Source organism: Pristiophorus japonicus, chromosome 18 (genome assembly GCF_044704955.1).
Source record: "Pristiophorus japonicus isolate sPriJap1 chromosome 18, sPriJap1.hap1, whole genome shotgun sequence".
Taxonomy (NCBI): Eukaryota; Metazoa; Chordata; class Chondrichthyes; family Pristiophoridae; genus Pristiophorus; species Pristiophorus japonicus.
In genome coordinates, this window is record NC_091994.1 from 16,508,864 (window position 1) to 16,529,085 (window position 20,222).

General features: G+C 43.1%; 1 protein-coding gene across 3 annotated transcripts in view; it reads right to left on the reverse strand.

The window, feature by feature from the left end:
• LOC139228570 (mesoderm induction early response protein 2-like) overlaps positions 1 to 20,222 on the reverse strand; it is a 117,376-nt gene that overhangs the window by 71,967 nt on the left and 25,187 nt on the right. For all 3 annotated transcript variants that reach the window (XM_070859698.1, XM_070859699.1, XM_070859700.1), the window contains 3 exons: positions 14,394 to 14,515; positions 13,577 to 13,711; positions 8,101 to 8,224 (listed from right to left, as the gene is read on the reverse strand). In XM_070859698.1, coding sequence (XP_070715799.1) covers positions 8,101 to 8,224; positions 13,577 to 13,711; positions 14,394 to 14,515 — 381 coding nt within the window. The remainder of the gene's footprint in view (positions 1 to 8,100; positions 8,225 to 13,576; positions 13,712 to 14,393; positions 14,516 to 20,222) is intronic.

Genomic DNA, 20,222 nt, shown 5'->3' on the forward strand with positions numbered 1-20,222 from the left:
CTGCTGCATGGTACCACGAGACACTGGACATCCTCTTGCTCAAATTACATTGATGTGCAACCCTTGACAGTGACTGCTGGGAGATTATTTGATTATGAGGGCATCACAACAGGTCCCACTGTTGTCACCCAACATTGGAGAATGTGCACTTTCCCAAATTAGATGAGTTTCTGAGTAAGCAATGAATGAGGAATAAGGTGAGATAGCCAAGACTGATCTAGGAAAATACTTGTAGGGTATAATTACCATTTCCTGTTTCTAAAAATGTGAATGCTCTCATAATTGATATTCTTGAATAATACCAAATAGTAAAGGGTTCAGTACTGAGAGATTTGGTCCTATGTTTCGCATGCGAGAACCTCTGCCCCATAACTCATGGTTAACAGTATATTCTGGAGTTTTTTTAAATCGACATATAAATTGGACTAACCAAACTGGTAGCAATACTATGGAGGAGGATTTCCTGGAGTGTATAAGGGATGGTTTTCTCGACCAATATGTCGAGGAACCAACTAGAGAGCAGGCCATCCTAGACTGGGTCTTGCGTAATGAGAGAGGATTGATATGTCGTGCGAGGCCCCTTGGGGAAGAGTGACCATAATATGGTAGAATTCTTTATTAAGATGGAGTGTGACACAGTTAATTCAGAGACTAGGGTCCTGAACTTAAGGAAAGGTAACTTCGATGGCATGAGATGTGAATTGGCTAGGATAGACTGGCGAATGTTACTTAAAGGGTTGACGGTAGAAAAGCAATGGCAGACATTTAAAGATCACATGGATGAACTACAACAATTGTACATCCTTGTCTGGCGTAAAAATAAAACGGGGAAGGTGGCTCAACCGTGGCTAACAAGGGAAATTAGGGATAGTGTTAAATCCAAGGAAGAGGCATATAAATTGGCCAGAAAAAGCAGCAAACCTGAGGACTGGGAGAAATTTAGAATTCAGCAGAGGAGGTGGAAAATAGACTATGAGAGTAAGCTTGCAGGGAACATAAAAACTGACTGCAAAAGCTTCTATAGATATGTGAAGAGAAAAAGATTAGTTAAGACTAATGTAGGTCCCTTGCAGTCAGATTCAGGTGAATTCATAATGGGGAACAAGGAAGTTATTAGTGTCTTCCTTAGTGACGACAGAACATACTAGGGAATTGAGGGTCTAGCGAGAAGGAGGAACTGAGGAAGCTGAGGGAAATCCTTATTCGTCAGGGAATGGTGTTCGGGAAATTGATGGGATTGAAGGCCGATAAATTTCCAGGGCCTGATAGTCTGCATCCCAGAATATTTAAAGAAGTGGCCCGAGAAATAGTAGATGCATTGGTGGTCATTTTCCAACATTCCATGGACTCTGGATCAGTTCCTATGGATTGGAGGGTGCTAATGTAACCCTACTTTTTTTTTTTAAAAAGGAGGGGGAGAGAAAATAGGAAATTATAGACCGGTTAGCCTGACATTGGTAGTGGGGAAAATGCTGGAATCAATTATTAAAGATGTAATAGCAGCGCATTTGGAAAGCAGTGACAGGATCGGTCCAAGTCAGCATGGATTTATGAAACGGAAATCATGCTTGGCAAATCTTCTAGAATTTTTTTGAGGATGTAACTAGTAGAGTGGATAAGGGAGAAATAGTTGATTTGGTGTATTTAGACTTTCAAAAGGATTTTGACAAGGTCCCACACAAGAGATTAGTATGCAAAATTAAGGCACATGATAGTAGAGGTAATGTATTGACGTCGATAGAGAACTGGTTGGCAGACAGGAAGCAAAGAGTGAGAATAAACGGGTCCTTTTCAGAATGGCAGACAGTGACTAGTGGGGTACCGCAAGGTTCAGTGCTGGGATCCCAGCTATTTACAATATATAATAATGATTTAGACGAAGGAATTGAATGTAATATCTCCAAGTTTGCAGATGACACTAAGCTGGGTGGCAATGTGAGCTGCCAGGGTGACTTGGTCAGGTTTGGAGAGTGGGCAAATGCATGGCGAATGCAGCATAATGTGGATAAATGTGAGGTTATCCACTTTGGTGGCAAAAGCAGGAAGGTAGATTATCTCAATGGTGGCAGATTAGTAAAAGGGGAGTTGCAACGAGACCTGGGTGTCATGGTACATCAGTCATTGAAAGTAGGCATGCAGGCAGTTAAGAAAGCAAATGGCAAGTTGGCCTTCATAGCGAGAGGATTTGAGTATAGGAGCAGGGAGGTCTTACTGCAGTTGTACAGGGCCTTGGGGAGACCACACCTTGAGTATTGTGCGCAGTTTTGGTCCCCTAATTTGAGGAAGGACATACTTGCTTTTGAGGGAGTGCAGCGTAGGTTCATCAGACTGATTGCCGGGATGGCAGGACTGACATATGAAGACTGGATCGACTAGGCTTGTATTCAATGGAATTTAGAAGAATGAGAGGGGATCTCATAGAAGCATATAAAATTCTGATGGGATTGGACAGGTTAGATGCAGGAAGAATGTTCCCGATGTTGGGGAAGTCCAGAACCAGGGGTCACAGTCTAAGGATAAGGGGTAAGCCATCTAGGACCGAGATGAGGAGAAACTTTTTCACCCAGAGAATTGTGAACCTATGGAATTCTCTACCACAGAAAGTTGTTGAGTCCAGTTCGTTGGAGTTAGATGTGGCCCTTACGGCTAAAGGGATCAGGGGGTATGGAGAGAAGGCAGGAGTGGGGTACTGAAGTTGCATGATCAGCCATGATCATATTGAATGGTGTTGCAGGCTCGGAGGACCAAATGGCCTGCTCCTGCACCTATTTTCTATGTATGCTTTTTCCTTCTCTTTCCAGTCACTTCCTCTTTCTCCTCTAGTCTTCTATTTTCTTCTTCTCTCCTTTTAGATTTTTTCTTTACATTCTCTCCTATTTGACTTTTGTCTTGCTTTCTTCAAGAACCCTCCCGGAGCACAGGTAATCCAATCACACACTCAATGTTTGCCAGTTTTCTTCATGCACTTGCTCTAAGCTTCATTGACCTTGTCAGGCCCATCTTTTGATTTTCACCTTTAGTTCTACCCAAAGCCGCTCATCTTTGCAAAAATAAATTGAAAATATTGCACAGGGCTCGTGGATGCAGAAAAAGGGGCTGAAAAATAGTTCAAAGTATTTGGAGAAATCAGTAGCAGAAAGACGAGCACCAGACTGAGGAGCAAGATGGTGGCCAAAAGATACTGAATCACGCATCTTACTGGTCACTGCCAAATATATATTTAACAAGCACTAAAGAGGGTACTTTGACCAATAAAAACTCTGATTTATTGTCAATGTTGTGACCACAGACCAATCACATCGCTCAAACTGCACAGCCAGTCAGTCAAATTGGATGGATATTAACTAACTCAATTCTTTTAAATTTATAAACAATATGACATAAATTGAAACTGTGGTTTGGCCTTATTAAGACTCGGGGCTCAATTTTCCCCAACGCCGTTTTTTGGCGTACTGCAATAGTTACGCCCGTTTTTTTTGGCCCCGACTACTCCAAAAAAACCAACTAGCAAGTTTCCCATTCTATTTTTTGAAAACGGTGCCGCGCAGCCCATCTTTTAGCACTGGTGGGGGTGGAGCCTAATGTCTGCGCCGAAAAAAACAATGCACCTTCTTCTGCGCATGCGTGAAAAATAAAATGCTGTTTTTGACGTGACTGCTATGGGCGCGCACGCCCAGTACAGCTCCCGGTCTGCATTCGGCCATTTTTAAAGAGCCAGTTGTGTGTGTGAACTTTAATTCTCAGTGGAAAAATCGGAGCTGCACTACATTATGCAACACGGCTCAAGGACCAAGAATTTCTTACAGGATGAAGCGGAGGCACTGGTTACTGTGATTGAGGCCAGACGGCACGAGCTGGACACCAGCAGAGATCATGTAAAAGTTTCACCAAAAGAATGAAGAAACGCTGTAACTAACTTGCAGAAGATTACTGTGCATTGGTGACCACCCCAAGGTCTGGAGGCCAGTGCAAAAAGAAGTGGACCTTGGTCAAGTAGTCAGTAATATTTCCATTTATTCAATGGAATTGCAATTGTAAATGTGACCATCTGTATATGTCCCACCCAGCAGAAAGACACTCTCTCTAAAAAGTTATATTTTCATCTTTGCAGAGGAAGGTGGCACACAACAAAAGGAAAAGAACTCGAACAGGAGGAGGCCCGGCAAATCTGCGCCCACTGACACACTTGGGAGAGGGTCGCTGCTTTAATGGGTCCTGCCTGGAGAAAAGAAACCACCACTGCACAAACTGGGCCCACACTCGAGGGAGAGGGTAAGTCCTGCAAATTCCATAGTCTGGCTTTGCTAAATGTTAAGTACTGCACGGGCTAGCCATGCTTCGGCTCATGGGGATGTCTCCGTCAGCTACGCTTCGGTTGATGCAATGTACTATCATTCATCGTGGTCCTTCAAATCAGCCTGCTGCCTGCGCTGTGTGAGCCCACTCATACCACCCACCCTGCCCCCTCCTCTGCTGCTAACCATTTGTCTGTTCTGTTATATTTTGCAGAACTTAAGGCCAACCCCGACAAGGCTGAAGTCGATACAGAAGATTCAGTCGCAGATGAGCCTGGAGAGGAGAACATCTTCCAATCCCATCGTCCAGACCAAGAGCATGGGGATGAGGGTGAGGGGAAGGTGATGGATGAAGCCCACACTGTTGTACTCACTCTGGAGGAGGTGCAAGTGCCGTACCAGGCCCTTTAGTGAGTGGTACGAGTGTTGGGACATTCCATGGTTTCTCACAGTCCGAGGCTGCAGATCCCAGTGGGATGCAGCGAGCCACACCCAGTGTGAGGAGAGGAAGGAGAGCACGACCGCGCTCTCCTGAGGTGCAGGATCCAACAGATGTGGTTCAGATGATGGCAATGAATGCGGAGAGCATTGACCTTACACGATCACCTCTGGACACCATCAGTGGGGTGCGTGATGAGGTATCAGAACTGTCGGAAGAAGTAACACACTCTCACGTGAAATGGGAACACTATCCAGGCACATGAGGGAGGGAATGTTGCTGACAGTTGATACGCTGTCGGTGAACATGAGGGAGGGAATATTGCATGTAGTTGACCCACAGTCAGGGCACATGAGGAAGGGAATGTCAGTTAGCTGCTGCAATAAGAGAACAGGCCCAGAACTTGCGCCCATTGACAAGAGTCAACTGCCACTCCCAGTCCAGCCTCTGAAGTGGCCCAAGCCGGGCCCTCCACAGTACCACCTGCCAACCCCCCTCCCATAAAGAAGTGCGCATTACCCGAGATGTTTGAAAGAATAAGCTTTCATTCCCGAGAAATGCTGTGCCACTGCCTGCGGGCAGGGGTGGAGTGAACAAGACCAAGCTCAGCGGGCGGTCTTAGAATAAGGTGGAGGAGAGATGGGTGCAGCCTTTCTTTGCTGCTGCTGTTGTTACTCAAATTAAAAGTTGTTGGTAAGTTATGTCAATTTACAAGTTTAAAAGTTTGTAAGTGATCTTAAAATTTGTGAGTGATTTTAGGGTTTGGTAAATGATCTTAAAGTTTTAAGTGATCTTAACTGAAAACTTTAAAGTTTGATACAAGAATATTTTTATTAAAGTTAAGTAAAGTACAAACAAGTGTTTGTTAAACTTTTGAATAAAATATATTTTAAATTATTATTTCCATTATTTGTTCCATTAACACAACACAACATTACGGAACAGGTCCAAACAGTAAACATGGTCCATTTGGAATAGTTGCTGCTGAACCTTCAGGCATCAAAGTGTTCACGGATGAGCTGCTTGCACAAGGCTCGAGCAATCATTAAAGGGGCACGATGGCCCGCCCTCCTCCGCCATCATGCTCTGGGTTCTGGTGTTGCATGGCCTCCTCGTCCTTCTCCGGTCATGGGGAACTTTATATAGTCATTCCTCCGGGCATAGTGCAGCAGTCACCTGCCAAATGCAGATATGTGTTGCATGTTGGGAAATGGCACACACATCCCCAGTTGTGGCCTGGAATGATCCAGATGCATAGAATGAAAGTGCAGCAGTAACCTTCACTTCAACTGACAAAGCAGTCCAGGATGCTTCTCGGTTGCAGGTCTGCTTTTACTAATTCACAGATCTCGGTTACAACTTCTTTGCGGAAGATGCAGTTCTCACACAGTCTGCATCACTCAGGTGCAGGTATGAACGCCTGTCTCGACATACCCGACTTGGATAAGGCCTCCAGCCCATCAGCCTACGTGCTCTGAGGTTCCTCATGCGATGACGTCGAATCAATCGTCTCCTCCGCAGCACCATCATGCAGAAGGCTTGCACGAGGTATGGTATTGTCAATATTTCCCCCATGGTTAAATTGTACGTTTACAAGAAGCTCAAAACAGCAGGACAAGCTTCTTTGATTTCTCTCTCCCCCCCACACGGACCACACCCAGGTCTGCGCATGCACAATAGGCTTGCTTAGAATGGGAAGCTAGGCATTCAAATGAGGACATTTGCGGTAACGAAGTCTAATGCAATTCTTTAATTTTAGAAGTTTTTTCAAAGTACCATCCCACCACCGACCGAACATCTCCTCACCGGGCTCGATGGTCAGCCAGCAGAATCGCTCCCTCGCCCGGACACAGGGGCTTGGCAAACATCTCCCTCCCCCCCAACTCCCCTCAACCCCCCCAGCTTCTTTTGATGCTGCTGCATAGTGTAAGGGTTCTCATCCCTTCAGTTCGGCTTCCACACACCTCCATCTCCACCTCCCCCGGGCTTCTTTTGAAGCCAAGCCCTGACAAGGGACCGATTCTGCCGGCCGACGCTCCAACCCTCGAGCCCGGTTATTGACGTTTGGGGGTGGCATGGTACTTTGGGAAAAAAAATCCAAAATTAATGAATTTCATTAGACTTCCATTTTCTGAGCTTTAAGTTTGAAAAAAATTAAGTTTCACGATGCACATTTAATGTGCTGACTCCCGCCAAAACGTCGCATAACAACAATGGCGTCTTTCTGTGCTGATTTTTTGGGAGTGGCCACATACACCATCCGAGGAAAAAATGTGAAAAACTGGCACAGACATCAGGTTACGCCCCCTATGACGCAAAAAAACAAACAAACAAAAAATCGTAACTGAGTTACGCTGGCGCAGAAACTTTGATTTTTAAATTTAGGCCAAAATAAGCGGCGCGCGCCAAAAAAACGGCGCAGATAACTGTGGAAAATTGAGCCCTATATCTGGAATACTGTGACCAGGTTTGGTCTCCTACTGCATAATAGATATTAGGCTAAACAGAGAGGATTCAATGAGGCCTACAATACCAGAACTTAAAGGGCTCAGTCATGAAGTCCAACTGCTGGAACTTTTCTTTCTCCAGAAGAGATGAATCAGAAATGTAATAACATTTTTCTGGATCAAGAGGAGGTTTAAAATGTTGAAAACTGCGCCATTTTTCTGCATTGTACAGAATTTCAGAATCAAGTTGCATAAATTCAAGATAATTTTTCTTTTTTAACAAAGGCGTAATCAACATATGGAACAGTTGAACAGAAAATTTTAGTGCGGTTTCACAAAAGTGAAATAGACACACTCCTGGGATCTGAAAAGGATTCCCGATTATTAATAATGAGATATATTTCACGAGAATGAATGAAAGGAAAAATTGCAATTGGCAGGGGAGATGGAGTCTCTCTACCTGAAATATGTTACCCAAGTGGGTTCTTGTGTTGTTAAGGGTCAAAGGTCATATGTGGAATATAACCAGTCAGAGTTGAATAATCTAGACTGCAAGGAGTTTTTCCTACATTATTTTTTACTCAGATCATTCTGCCCAGCATGCAAACTGTGGTTGGCAACATGTATTTTATTTCATTCATCCTCTAATGACTGGCGAGGTAATGGAAAAGGAAAAGTTATGATTAAGATGACATCGGTTCAAACTCGTAAAGCGTAACTTTAAGATTGATGTGAGGTTCCCTTTTATGCAGAGTGATCAATACTTAGAATGGACTTCCAGGCAGAGTGGTGGAAGTGAAAACCAAGGAATAATTTAACAATTCGATGCAACAATGGGGAGTGTAGTGTTGTTCTGGATGAATGAATTGGCCTTCTCCATCCATAAGGATCTTGTAAACCATAACGTTACACAACTTACATCTCAGAGGGTGGGGAAAAAGATCGGATGCCTCATGGGAAGTGACTGATGGAGTCAAATCATCTGCTGAAGACTGGGTTTCTTCCTCCTCTTCTCCAGAAAGAAGATCTTTAGCTATTTGTTCCTGTCAACAAAAAGCAGGGGTTTTATGTTTATTTTTATTTACTGAATAAAGCCAAGTCTTCACATTCTATTGATGTGACTAATGATGTAAACAAAACCACCAGCATACATTTTTCCTCGATTAGTTGAAAAGGAAAGCCTTTATAAATGGGATACAAGTTGAAAGACTCGTTGTTGCCAAGTTTAATGTAATGGAATTTGTTGAACTTGTTAACCAATTGTGTAATAAATTTAAGTGTCTGGTCCTGCATTAAAATAGACCAATAAATTGCCGGAGTCAAGCTAATCAAGGAAGCATAAGGCAGTTGAGCCACAAGAACAAAGCACAAGTAGTTTATTGAATGTTAATCATAAGATTAAGAGACAACGGTTCAAACTAACTGCCAGACATGAAGCACTTAAGCCTTCGTGTTTTGATAAAAGGTACATTTCACATGTCTAAAAATAGAACTGCTGCAAATGCACAACACCTGAAAGAGAAAGACAGGTTAATGTTTCATGTGCAGCCCATCAGAACTGATCAACCTGCTGTTAATTTTCACCGCTACCCACCCCCCCCCCCCCACACACACACCCTTCCCAATCAAATTCTAGCATTTGTTTTCTTTCAACCATTTTACTTGCATATTAAACTTAAACTTTCCTGTTGGTTGGTATTTTTAACTACTATCCAGCGTTTCATGTATTTAAGCAGACCCCAGGAAATATTTTAATTGATGCTGCGTAAAAAAGTAGAAGATGGTGAAAATTGCCAAGCAATGTTTTGCATTCCCAATACAGGTTTAAAAATAGACCAGGGAGATTGCATTGAAGTTGATGCCAAGACAGCATCAGGTTTGTTAGACAAGAGAAAATGGCAGAGCAGCTGCATGTTCCTTTTGGGAAAGGTGTGGTTTTGGATGCAGACAGCACCTTTATCAGCAAACATTGCTCCACATTAATCAGGCATGAACATTGCAATCTACTACCTAATAAGATTGTAGCATTCAAACTTTAAATGTGCCCATAGCACAAAATAAATCACACTTTTTGATCAGTGATTCAGATTTTTCAGTAACACATCAAAAGAATTTCACCATCCACTTCCATCACTGCCTCGTATCACATCTTTGATGAATTTCTGTGTCAGCTGTGGCTCAGTGGGTAGCACACCCGCATCCGAGTCAAAAGGTTGTGGGTTCAAATCTCACTCCAGGGACTTGAGCACATAAATCTAGGCTGACACTCCAGTGCAGTGCTAATGGAGTGTTGTGTTGTCAAAGTGCGGTCTTTCGGATGAGACGTTAAACCGAGGCCCCATCTGCTCTCTCAGGTGGACGTAAAAGATCCCTTGGCACTATTTCAAAGAAGAGCAGGGGAGTTATCCCCAGTGCCCTGGCCAATATTTATCCCTCATCAACATAACAAAATCAGATGATCTGGCCATTATTACATTGCTGTTTGTGGGAGCTTGCTGTGCGCAAGTTGGCTGCTGCGATTCCCACATTACATAGAAACATAGAAACATAGAAAATAGGTGCAGGAGCAGGCCATTCAGCCCTTCTAGCCTGCACCGCCATTCAATGAGTTCATGGCTGAACATGAAACTTCAGTACCCCCTTCCTGCTTTCTCGCCATAACCCTTGATCCCCCGAGTAGTAAGGACTTCATCTAACTCCCTTTTGAATATATTTAGTGAATTGGCCTCAACTACTTTCTGTGGTAGAGAATTCCACAGGTTCACCACTCTCTGGGTGAAGAAGTTTCTCCTCATCTCGGTCCTAAATGGCTTACCCCTTATCCTCAGACTGTGACCCCTGGTTCTGGACTTCCCCAACATTGGGAACATTCTTTCTGCATCTAACCTGTCTAAACCCTTCAGAATTTTAAACGTTTCTATGAGGTCCCCTCTCATTCTTCTGAACTCCAGTGAATACAAGCCCAATTGATCCAATCTTTCTTGATAGGTCAGTCCCGCCATCCCGGGAATCAGTCTGGTGAACCTTCGCTGCACTCCCTCAATAGCAAGAATGTCCTTCCTCAAGTTAGGAGACCAAAACTGTACACAATACTCCAGGTGTGGCCTCACCAAGGCCCTGTACAACTGTAGCAACACCTCCCTGCCCCTGTATTCAAATCCCCTCGCTATGAAGGCCAACATGCCATTTGCTTTCTTAACCGCCTGCTGTACCTGCATGCCAACCTTCAATGACTGATGTACCATGACACCCAGGTCTCGTTGCACCTTCCCTTTTCCTAATCTGTCACCATTCAGATAATAGTCTGTCTCTCTGTTTTTACCACCAAAGTGGATAACCTCACATTTATCCACATTATACTTCATCTGCCATGCATTTGCCCACTCACCTAACCTATCCAAGTCACTCTGCAGCCTAATAGCATCCTCCTCGCAGCTCACACTGCCACCCAACTTAGTATCATCCGCAAATTTGGAGATACTGCATTTAATCCCCTCGTCTAAATCATTAATGTACAATGTAAACAGCTGGGGCCCCAGCACAGAACCTTGCGGCACTCCACTAGTCACTGCCTGCCATTCTGAAAAGTACCCGTTTACTCCTACTCTTTGCTTCCTGTCTGACAACCAGTTCTCAATCCACGTCAGCACACTACCCCCAATCCCATGTGCTTTAACTTTGCACATTAATCTCTTGTGTGGGACCTTGTCGAAAGCCTTCTGAAAGTCCAAATATACCACATCAACTGGTTCTCCTTTGTCCACTTTACTGGAAACATCCTCAAAAAATTCCAGAAGATTTGTCAAGCATGATTTCCCTTTCACAAATCCATGCTGACTTGGACCTATCATGTCACCATTTTCCAGATGCACTGCTATGACATCCTTAATAATTGATTCCATCATTTTACCCACTACTGAGGTCAGGCTGACCGGTCTATAATTCCCTGTTTTCTCTCTCCCTCCTTTTTTAAAAAGTGGGGTTACATTGGCTACCCTCCACTCCATAGGAACTGATCCAGAGTCAATGGAATGTTGGAAAATGACTGTCAATGCATCCGCTATTTCCAAGGCCACCTCCTTAAGTACTCTAGGATGCAGGCCATCAGGCCCTGGGGATTTATCTGCCTTCAATCCCATCAATTTCCCCAACACAATTTCCCGACTAATAAAGATTTCCCTCAGTTCCTCTTCCTTACTAGACCCTCTGACCCCTTTTATATCCGGAAGGTTGTTTGTATCCTCCTTAGTGAATACCGAACCAAAGTACTTGTTCAATTGATCCGCCATTTCTTTGTTCCCCGTTATGACTTCCCCTGATTCTGACTGCAGGGGACCTACGTTTGTCTTCACCAACCTTTTTCTCTTTACATACCTATAGAAACTTTTGCAATCCGCCTTAATGTTCCCTGCAAGCTTCTTCTCGTACTCCATTTTCCCTGTCCTAATCAAACCCTTTGTCCTCCTCTGCTGAGTTCTAAATTTCTCCCAGTCCCCAGGTTCGCTGCTATTTCTGGCCAATTTGTATGCCACTTCCTTGGCTTTAATACTATCCCTGATTTCCCTAGATAGCCACGGTTGAGCCACCTTCCCCTTTTTATTTTTACGCCAGACAGGAATGTACAATTGTTGTACTTCATCCATGCGGTCTCTAAATGTCTGCCATTGCCCATCCACAGTCAACCCCCTAAGTATCATTCGCCAATCTATCCTAGCCAATTCTCGCCTCATACCTTCAAAGTTACCCTTCTTTAAGTTCTGGACCATGGTCTCTGAATTTACTGTTTCATTCTCCATCCTAATGCAGAATTCCACCATATTATGGTCACTCTTCCCCAAGGGGCCTCGCACAATGAGATTGCTAATTAATCCTCTCTCATTACACAACACCCAGTCTAAGATGGCCTCCCCCCTAGTTGGTTCCTCAACATATTGGTCTAGAAAACCATCCCTTATGCACTCCAGGAAATCCTCCTCCACCGTATTGCTTCCAGTTTGGCTAGCCCAATCTATGTGCATATTAAAGTCACCCATTATAACTGCTACACCTTTATTGCATGCACCCCTAATTTCCTGTTTGATGCCCTCCCCAACATCCCTATTACTGTTTGGAGGTCTGTACACAACTCCTACTAACGTTTTTTGCCCTTTGGTGTTCTGCAGCTCTACCCATATAGATTCCACATCATCCAAGCTAATGTCTTTCCTAACTATTGCATTAATCTCCTCTTTAACCAGCAATGCTACCCCACCTCCTTTTCCTTTTATTCTATCCTTCCTGAATGTTGAATACCCCTGAATGTTGAGTTCCCAGCCCTGATCATCCTGGAGCCACGTCTCCGTAATCCCAATCACATCATATTTGTTAACATCTATTTGCACAATTAATTCATCCACCTTATTGCGGATACTCCTTGCATTAAGACACAAAGCCTTCAGGCTTGTTTTATTAACACCCTTTGTCCTTTTAGAATTTTGCTGTACAGTGGCCCTTTTTGTTCTTTGCCTTGGGTTTCTCTGCCCTACACTTTTCCTCCTCTCCTTTCTGTCTTTTGCTTTTGGCTCCTTTTTGTTTCCCTCTGTCTCCCTGCATTGGTTCCCATCCCCCTGCCATATTAGTTTAAATCCTCCCCAACAGCACTAGCAAACACTCCCCCGAGGACATTGGTTCCAGTCCTGCCCAGGTGCAGACCGTCCGGTTTGTACTGGTCCCACCTCCCCCAGAACCGGTCCCAATGCCCCAGGAATTTGAATCCCTCCCTGCTGCACCACTGCTCAAGCCACGTATTCATCTGCGCTATCCTGCGATTCCTACTCTGACTATCACGTGGCACTGGTAGCAATCCCGAGATTACTACTTTTGAGGTCCTACTTTTTAATTTAGCTCCTAGCTCCTTAAATTCGTTTCGTAGGACCTCATCCCTTTTTTTGCCTATGTCGTTGGTACCAATGTGCACCACGACAACTGGCTGTTCTCCCTCCCATTTCAGAATGTCCTGCACCCGCTCCGAGACATCCTTGACCCTTGCACCAGGGAGGCAACATACCATCCTGGAGTCTCGGTTGCGGCCGCAGAAACGCCTATCTATTCCCCTCACAATTGAATCCCCTATCACTATCGCTCTCCCACTCTTTTTCTTGCCCTCCTGTGACTACACTCCAAAAGTATTTCATTGGATGCAAAGCACTTTGAGACATCCGTTGGTCGTGAAAGGCGCTATATACATGCAAGTCTGTCTTTCTTTTTCTTCTACGTTTTCCTTTGATCAATATGAGTAACATCAAGGGAGATCCACTAGTTTATTATAAGAGTGAAAGCAAACACTGGTAACAATTGGTTGATTGCTTTAAAAAGATCACATCAACTGAACTCTCAACAGAACTAATAATGCTCACCTTATCCAGGGTCATATCCGGCAAGTTATCAGCAAGCTCGCTGGGAGAGCTGCCCTCACTTTCATGCTCCGAGATTGGATCGGATGCTTCATAACCATAAAGTGCTAGAAGTTCTTCGAGAGGCACATCACTTTCCTTCATAAAGAGATTAAAATAGATACTCATGAACCTTGGTTCCTTGTTTCCCCCTCTTTCAAGGTTTTTGAATGGTAATGTCATGCACCATAACTTTAAAAGGACATATTACATAAGAGGAGTGAAATCACATATGGTAAGACTGGATGAAATCACATTACTAGCCTTTACTTAATAATTTTGGTCTACTCCTCTCAATTCAAATTAACTGTTAATTACTTTTTAGCTCGGAATCCACATTGCTGTGGTATTATATTAATTAATGCAAATTATTGGAGGATTCCATTTTTTAGTGCAAAAAGACTGTTATTCAGAGTACACGATAGTTGTCTTCCAGCAACTGGATTGAGTGACTGAAGTGCTTAATATCTAGGGAATTCTTCTGCCTGCCTTCAATTATCAAAGAAATACGCTTGAACATTCAAAGAATTCTGTAGTTCAACTATCTGTTTCAAATATATCATGTTACTACAATGCACAATCGTGCGCAAATGATTTTCATTACTCTGAGTGAGGTGAGGGACAGAAGAGTGAAAACAAAGATGAGAAGAGAGAAACTGACATTTTTGAGTCTTATGGTTAACATTCATTCATATCTAGCCATTGGTTAAAATCATATGTTAAATTTACACCTGTACGACATTTAGGATTTAAAAGTTTAAAAATTTTAATGTGAATTTACCCGTTCCAGATCCTCAAATGATTTATCTGCCTCAGGCGTCTCCTCTTCTTCCTGAGGAGTGTAGTTGTGAGACAGGATATCGGCCAAATTGAATCTGTGATCTGCTGAGCCCATTGAGCCAGCTAAAAGACCAAAAACAAGTTCAATAATTACACATGCTCTTGCACAGGTTAGTGCAGCCTAAAAGAAATACACAGTTCATTAAGAGTTAGGAATTAACGGATATAAAGCAGTAATTTGCAAAAAAAGGTACCGATTTTAATTTTTTTTTTAAACTTATTCTCAACATACACATTTTGGTAGTTCAAACAACGATACAAGTGTAAAACTACATTGGTTGTCCTCTGTTTCAGAATCAGTCCCAGTGTCAATCGGTGAGGAATAGTCTTAGATCATTGGAAACTCTGGTTAGTTCCTCATTCTTGTCAGTTCACTGGCAAGAAATGGGAACATGTTGTTTTAAGAACGATAGTGTACAAGCTGACTGTTAGAAACGTAATGTTATATTTATATTAATAACAACCTCTCACCACAAGGTACAAAGGTATTCTAGCGTTTGGAGCACACGTGTGATGATGTTTAGTTACTATCCTGGTATGCCCCCTTAAGGCCACTGCTCAGGTACACAGCACATGCCGAGGCAAATTACAAGCTAATTATTGCTGAACAATGATTGGTCCCTTCTGCTTGGGAAGGTGGCCATAAAAACTGTTCATTTGTGATCTGTTAATGTTCTGTCTGAAATGTTACATGTTAGAGCCAAAATTTATCGAGAACTGTTCAGGATTCCCTAAACATGAGCATCGTTTCCCTCCAACAGCGACTAGAATTCAGTTGATCGGTAAATAGGGTTGAATTTGTAATAGTGGCAGAGGAAAATAGACTGAAAAAGCTAGACGCTTCTGAAAGGACACATGCCAGCAAGAATAAACATGCTGCTGAAGTTAGCTACTGAGGTGGAGCAAACAATTTAAGATTGTAAAAATACTTCATAATATTGTGGCTTTGCATAGAAATGAGAGAGTGCAGCGCTGACAGAAATGTCATCTCTCTGAAGATTTCCCTATTCCCCAGTCCACTCAAGAAAGGAAAAAGATTGTATACACACACACACAGTTAAGAAATTCCCAGGACACTTTGTTACTCATGTGAATTACATGAATCAGAGTTGACATTGAGAAAAATCTAAAGTCTTGCATATGTCCTCCAAGTGGAAGATTGCAAATACAGGAAGGCAGATTATTATCTGAATGGTGAGATAGGAAAAGGGGACCTGGGTGTCATGGTACATCAGTCATTGAAAGTTGGCATGCAGGTACAGCAGGCAGTGAAGAAGGCAAATGGCATGTTGGCCTTCATCGCTAGGGGATTTGAGTATAGGAGCAGGGAGGTCTTACTTCAGTTGTACAGGGCCTTGGTGAAGCCACACCTTGAATATTGCGGTTTTTGGTCTCCTAATATTGTTTTGGTCTCCTAATTTGAGGAAGGACATTCTTGCTATTGAGGGGATGCAGCGAAGGTTCACCAGACTGATTCTCGGGGTGGCAGGACTGACATATGAAGAAAGACTGGATCGCCTAGGCTTATATTCACTGGAATTTAGAAGAATGAGAGGGAATCTCATTGAAACATATAACATTCTGATGGGATTGGACAGGTTAGATGCAGGAAGAATGTTCCCGATGTTGGGGAAGTCCACAACCAGAGGTCACAGTCTAAGGATAAGGGGTAAGCCATTTAGGACTGAGATGAGGAGAAACTTCTTCACTCAGAGAATTGTGAACCCGTGGAATTCTCTACCACGGAAAGTTGTTGAGGCCAGTTCATTGGATATATTCAAAAGGCAGTTAGATGTGGTCCTTACAGTTAAAGGGATCAAGGGGTATGGAGAGAAAGCAGGAATGGGGTACTGAAGTTGCATGATCATATTGAATGGTGGTGCAAGCTCGAAGGGCCGAATGGCCTACTCCTGCACCTATTTTCTATGTTTATCAAAGTAAGACCCATGTCTCTGCTCATGGAACATTTCAACAGCTGTCGTTACATCTGAATTACAATTAGTAAATTGCCTGTGGATCCATGGTGAGTTGATGGACATGTTTTTTTAAAATGTAAATAAGATGCCAGCAGAGTAGGGCAGTATTTCAGAAACTCAATCCACAGCGCCACATACTGACCAGAGTCTGCAACTACGTAGTTACAGGCAAATGTTTACATACAGGAATTCCATTCTAAATGTTTATGTAGGCAGTTTCAATATTAAAGATTAGCATAAAAGCACGACTAAAAGTTGTGATAACAGAAAGTTAAACAGGAAATAAGCAGATACACAATATATTTTAATATATAAATCAGAAATCTTGCTTCTGTGCAAGAAACAAACAGTTGTGCTCATACTCGAGGACAAGAAAGTAATTCTTTCTATTCTCAACATGACAAAGCATTACACCTTGAAGTTCTTGATAGGTGACAAATATTTCAAAACTAGGTGGCTCACATATTTTTGTGCACTCCCATTACCACTGTCCTTGCCAAACTCTACTGGTTCCCTGTTCCCCAGTGAAATGATGTTAAGGTCCTTGACCTGGTTTGCAAATCCTTCCATGGCTTTACTCCTTCCTAGCATGGATCTCAACTTGTAAGAATTTACAAATCCTTACAAAGCCTTGTCCCATCTTAGCATAGTGATCATCTCCAACCACAAGTTCTACCATGCACCTTGCTTTCTGCCGACTTATTGTTTGTTTCCTGCTCTCTCAACAACTGGTGGCTCATTTTTCAAAAATCATGCCCGTGCCCTTTGGAATTCTCTTCTTCAATCACTCCTCATCACTTCTCTGACTTCCTTCAAAAGCTGCTTGAAAACCTCTCATCGATTTGCACTTTTGGGATCCACCTCCCACATTCTCTCTCGCCACTTGGTTCACTTTCTCTTCATTATTAAGCATCCTGCAATATTCTCCCATGTGAGGGTATTCTACAAATATAAATTGCTGTTCTCCTACCCTCATCGACGGAACCAAATATTAGGCCATAATAAATGGACATTTGTTGTCTTTTCTCCCCAGCAATCTCAAGTCAACTGTTTCTTGCCATCAGTCACCCGATAAAGGGTCATCATCTTGACACTATTCTGTAGTCGTTGACACCATCTCTACTTCCATAATTATTAGGCTAGCTGCATCTTTCTCTGAAGGATGCGATGCTGATCTCGTAGAACTATGAAGCGGCATCTTCTAGTTCACTAGTTGCTACATTGTGGAACCTGTGAAATTCTCCACCACAGAAAGTTGTTGAGGCCAGTTCGTTAGATATATTCAAAAGGGAGTTAGATGTGGCCCTTACGGCTAAAGGGATCAAGGGGTATGGAGAGAAAGCAAGAATGGGGTACTAAAGTTGCAAAAATGATCAACCATGATCATATTGAATGGCGGTGCAGGCTCGAAGGGCCGAATGGCCTACTCCTGCTCCTATTTTCTATGTTTCTATGTGTTTACAGCATGCCAAATGGGAGTACAGTATTCCAGGACTAGACATTCTCCCCGCCAGTACTCACAGCACCAAGATCACTCTGGCCGAAGTCATGAATAACATCTTCTGACTGTGAGGATGGCACGCTGTCCTCCATTATCTTCTTCAACCTATCCTCAGCACTCCATATAGTCGACTGCTCCATTCTCCTCTTTTCCACTATCCAGATCTGTGTGACTGCGCTCAGGTAGTAGACAGTGCACCTCCAGCAATGGCTTCTCTTTCCCACATCTCTGAAGACCCCTCCTTTCCTCATTTGTATTGTGTCACACATTGTCAGAGGGCAGCTGCCACATGTGTTGTTCTTGACACCCAGTTCTACCTCTCCACTATTTCCATTGACTCCACAACCATTTCTGTGCTGCCAGTCTGCATGATCTACATCAAGTCATTGATTCGTCAAAATTTCTTCCAAATCATGGAAAACCGAAGCCATAATTTTCAACTCCCACCATGCCCTGGTCCCTGGCTCCATCCCTTTCCTGACTATCTGCTCAAGCTGAACCAGCAACAAACCTCAGCATCCATGTCAACCAAAAGCTGAGCTTAAATTCCACATCATATCCTCCACCAACATTACTTATTTCCACCGTCATAGTGTCACCTACTTCTGTGCCGCCTCACTCCTCTGCTACTGAAACCATTATCTATACCTTTGTCCTTAAGACTCAGATTTCCTTCTGGACAGAAGCAGGGAGGGCCAGTCAACTCAGGGGCGAGGACAGAGAGTGGCATGCAAGCTTGACAGATCAAGAACTGGAGACAGATAACTCCAGGATAGACAGGAAAATAGGACCAGTCTAGAAGCAGATGGGTGCCCTCCCTCTGAGTGAACGACAGCACCATCCACCATTGTCACAGCATCTGAAGGTTTCCATGGATTTTTGGCAAAATCTGAGTAGTTAAACTAAAATTTCAGCTCACCACCTGGAAAAACAGTTTAATGTTATTAGCACAAGTTATATCATTACAATAATATGCTTCTTCATATTGCTCATGAATAACATGAACAGTGGGAGACCATAAAGAGCATAATTATTACCCATCTGAGTGAACCTTCTCTATTTTCTATTTAATGTAGATTCTCAAAGCTGAATAACTCCACAGATATACTTGCTTTGGAGGCAGTTCAGAGAAGGTTCATTAGGTTGATTCCGGAGTTGAGGGGGTTGACTTATGAGGAAAGGTTGAGTAGGTTGGGCCTCTACTCATTGGAATTCAAAAAATGAGAGATGATCTTATCAAAACATATAAGATTATGAGGGGGCATGACAAGGTGGATGCAGAGAGAATGTTTCCACTGATAGGGGAGACTAGAATTTGGGGGTTTAATCTTAGAATAAGGGGCCACCCATTTAAAATTGAGATGAGGAGAAATTTCTTCTCTGAGGGTTGCAAATCTGTGGAATTTGCTACCTCAGAGCTGTGGAAGCTGGGTCATTGAATAAATTTAAGACAGAGATAGACAGTTTCTTAACTGATAAGGGAATAAGGGATTATGGGGAGCAGGCAGGGAAGTGGACCTGAGTCCATGATCGGATCAGCCATGATCGGATTAAATGGTGGAGCATGCTCGAAGGGCCGTATGGCCTGCTCCTATCTCATGTTCTTGTGTATTCTCAGGCTGGTGGAGGTTTTAACCCCTGTATTTACAATGGATACATTCCCCGGAATTGGCATCACCAGAACAACCTGGCAGGGAGAGAAAGCCTATTTGAGAGTCTCTTAAGAATATAAGAAATAGGCCATTTAGCCCCTCGAGCCTGCTGCGCCATTCTATAAGATCATGTCTGATCTGATCTTGGCCTCAACTTCATAAGTTGAGGCAAACTGTAACTAGTGGGGTGCCACAGGGATCAGTGCTGGGGTCTCAACTATTTACAATCTATATTAATGACTTGGATGAAGGAGCTGAGTGTACTGTAACCAAATTTGCAGACGATACAAAGATAGATTCCCATAACCCTCAACTCCCCAGTAGTTCAAAGATCTGACTATCTCAGCCTTGAATATATTCAATGACTCAGCCTCCACAGCTCTCTGAGATAGAGAATTCCAAAGATTCACGACCCTCAAAGAAAAAATTCCCCCTCATCTGTCTTAAATGGGCCACCCCTTATTTTGAAACTATGCCCCTAGTTCTAAATTCCCCCACAAGGAGTAACATCCTGTCAGCATCTACCCTGTCAAGTCACATTTTCACACATTATCCTCCATCTGCCAAATTTTTGCCCACTCACTTAACCTATCTACATCCCTTTGCAGACTCTTTGTATCCTCCTCACAACTTGCTTTCCC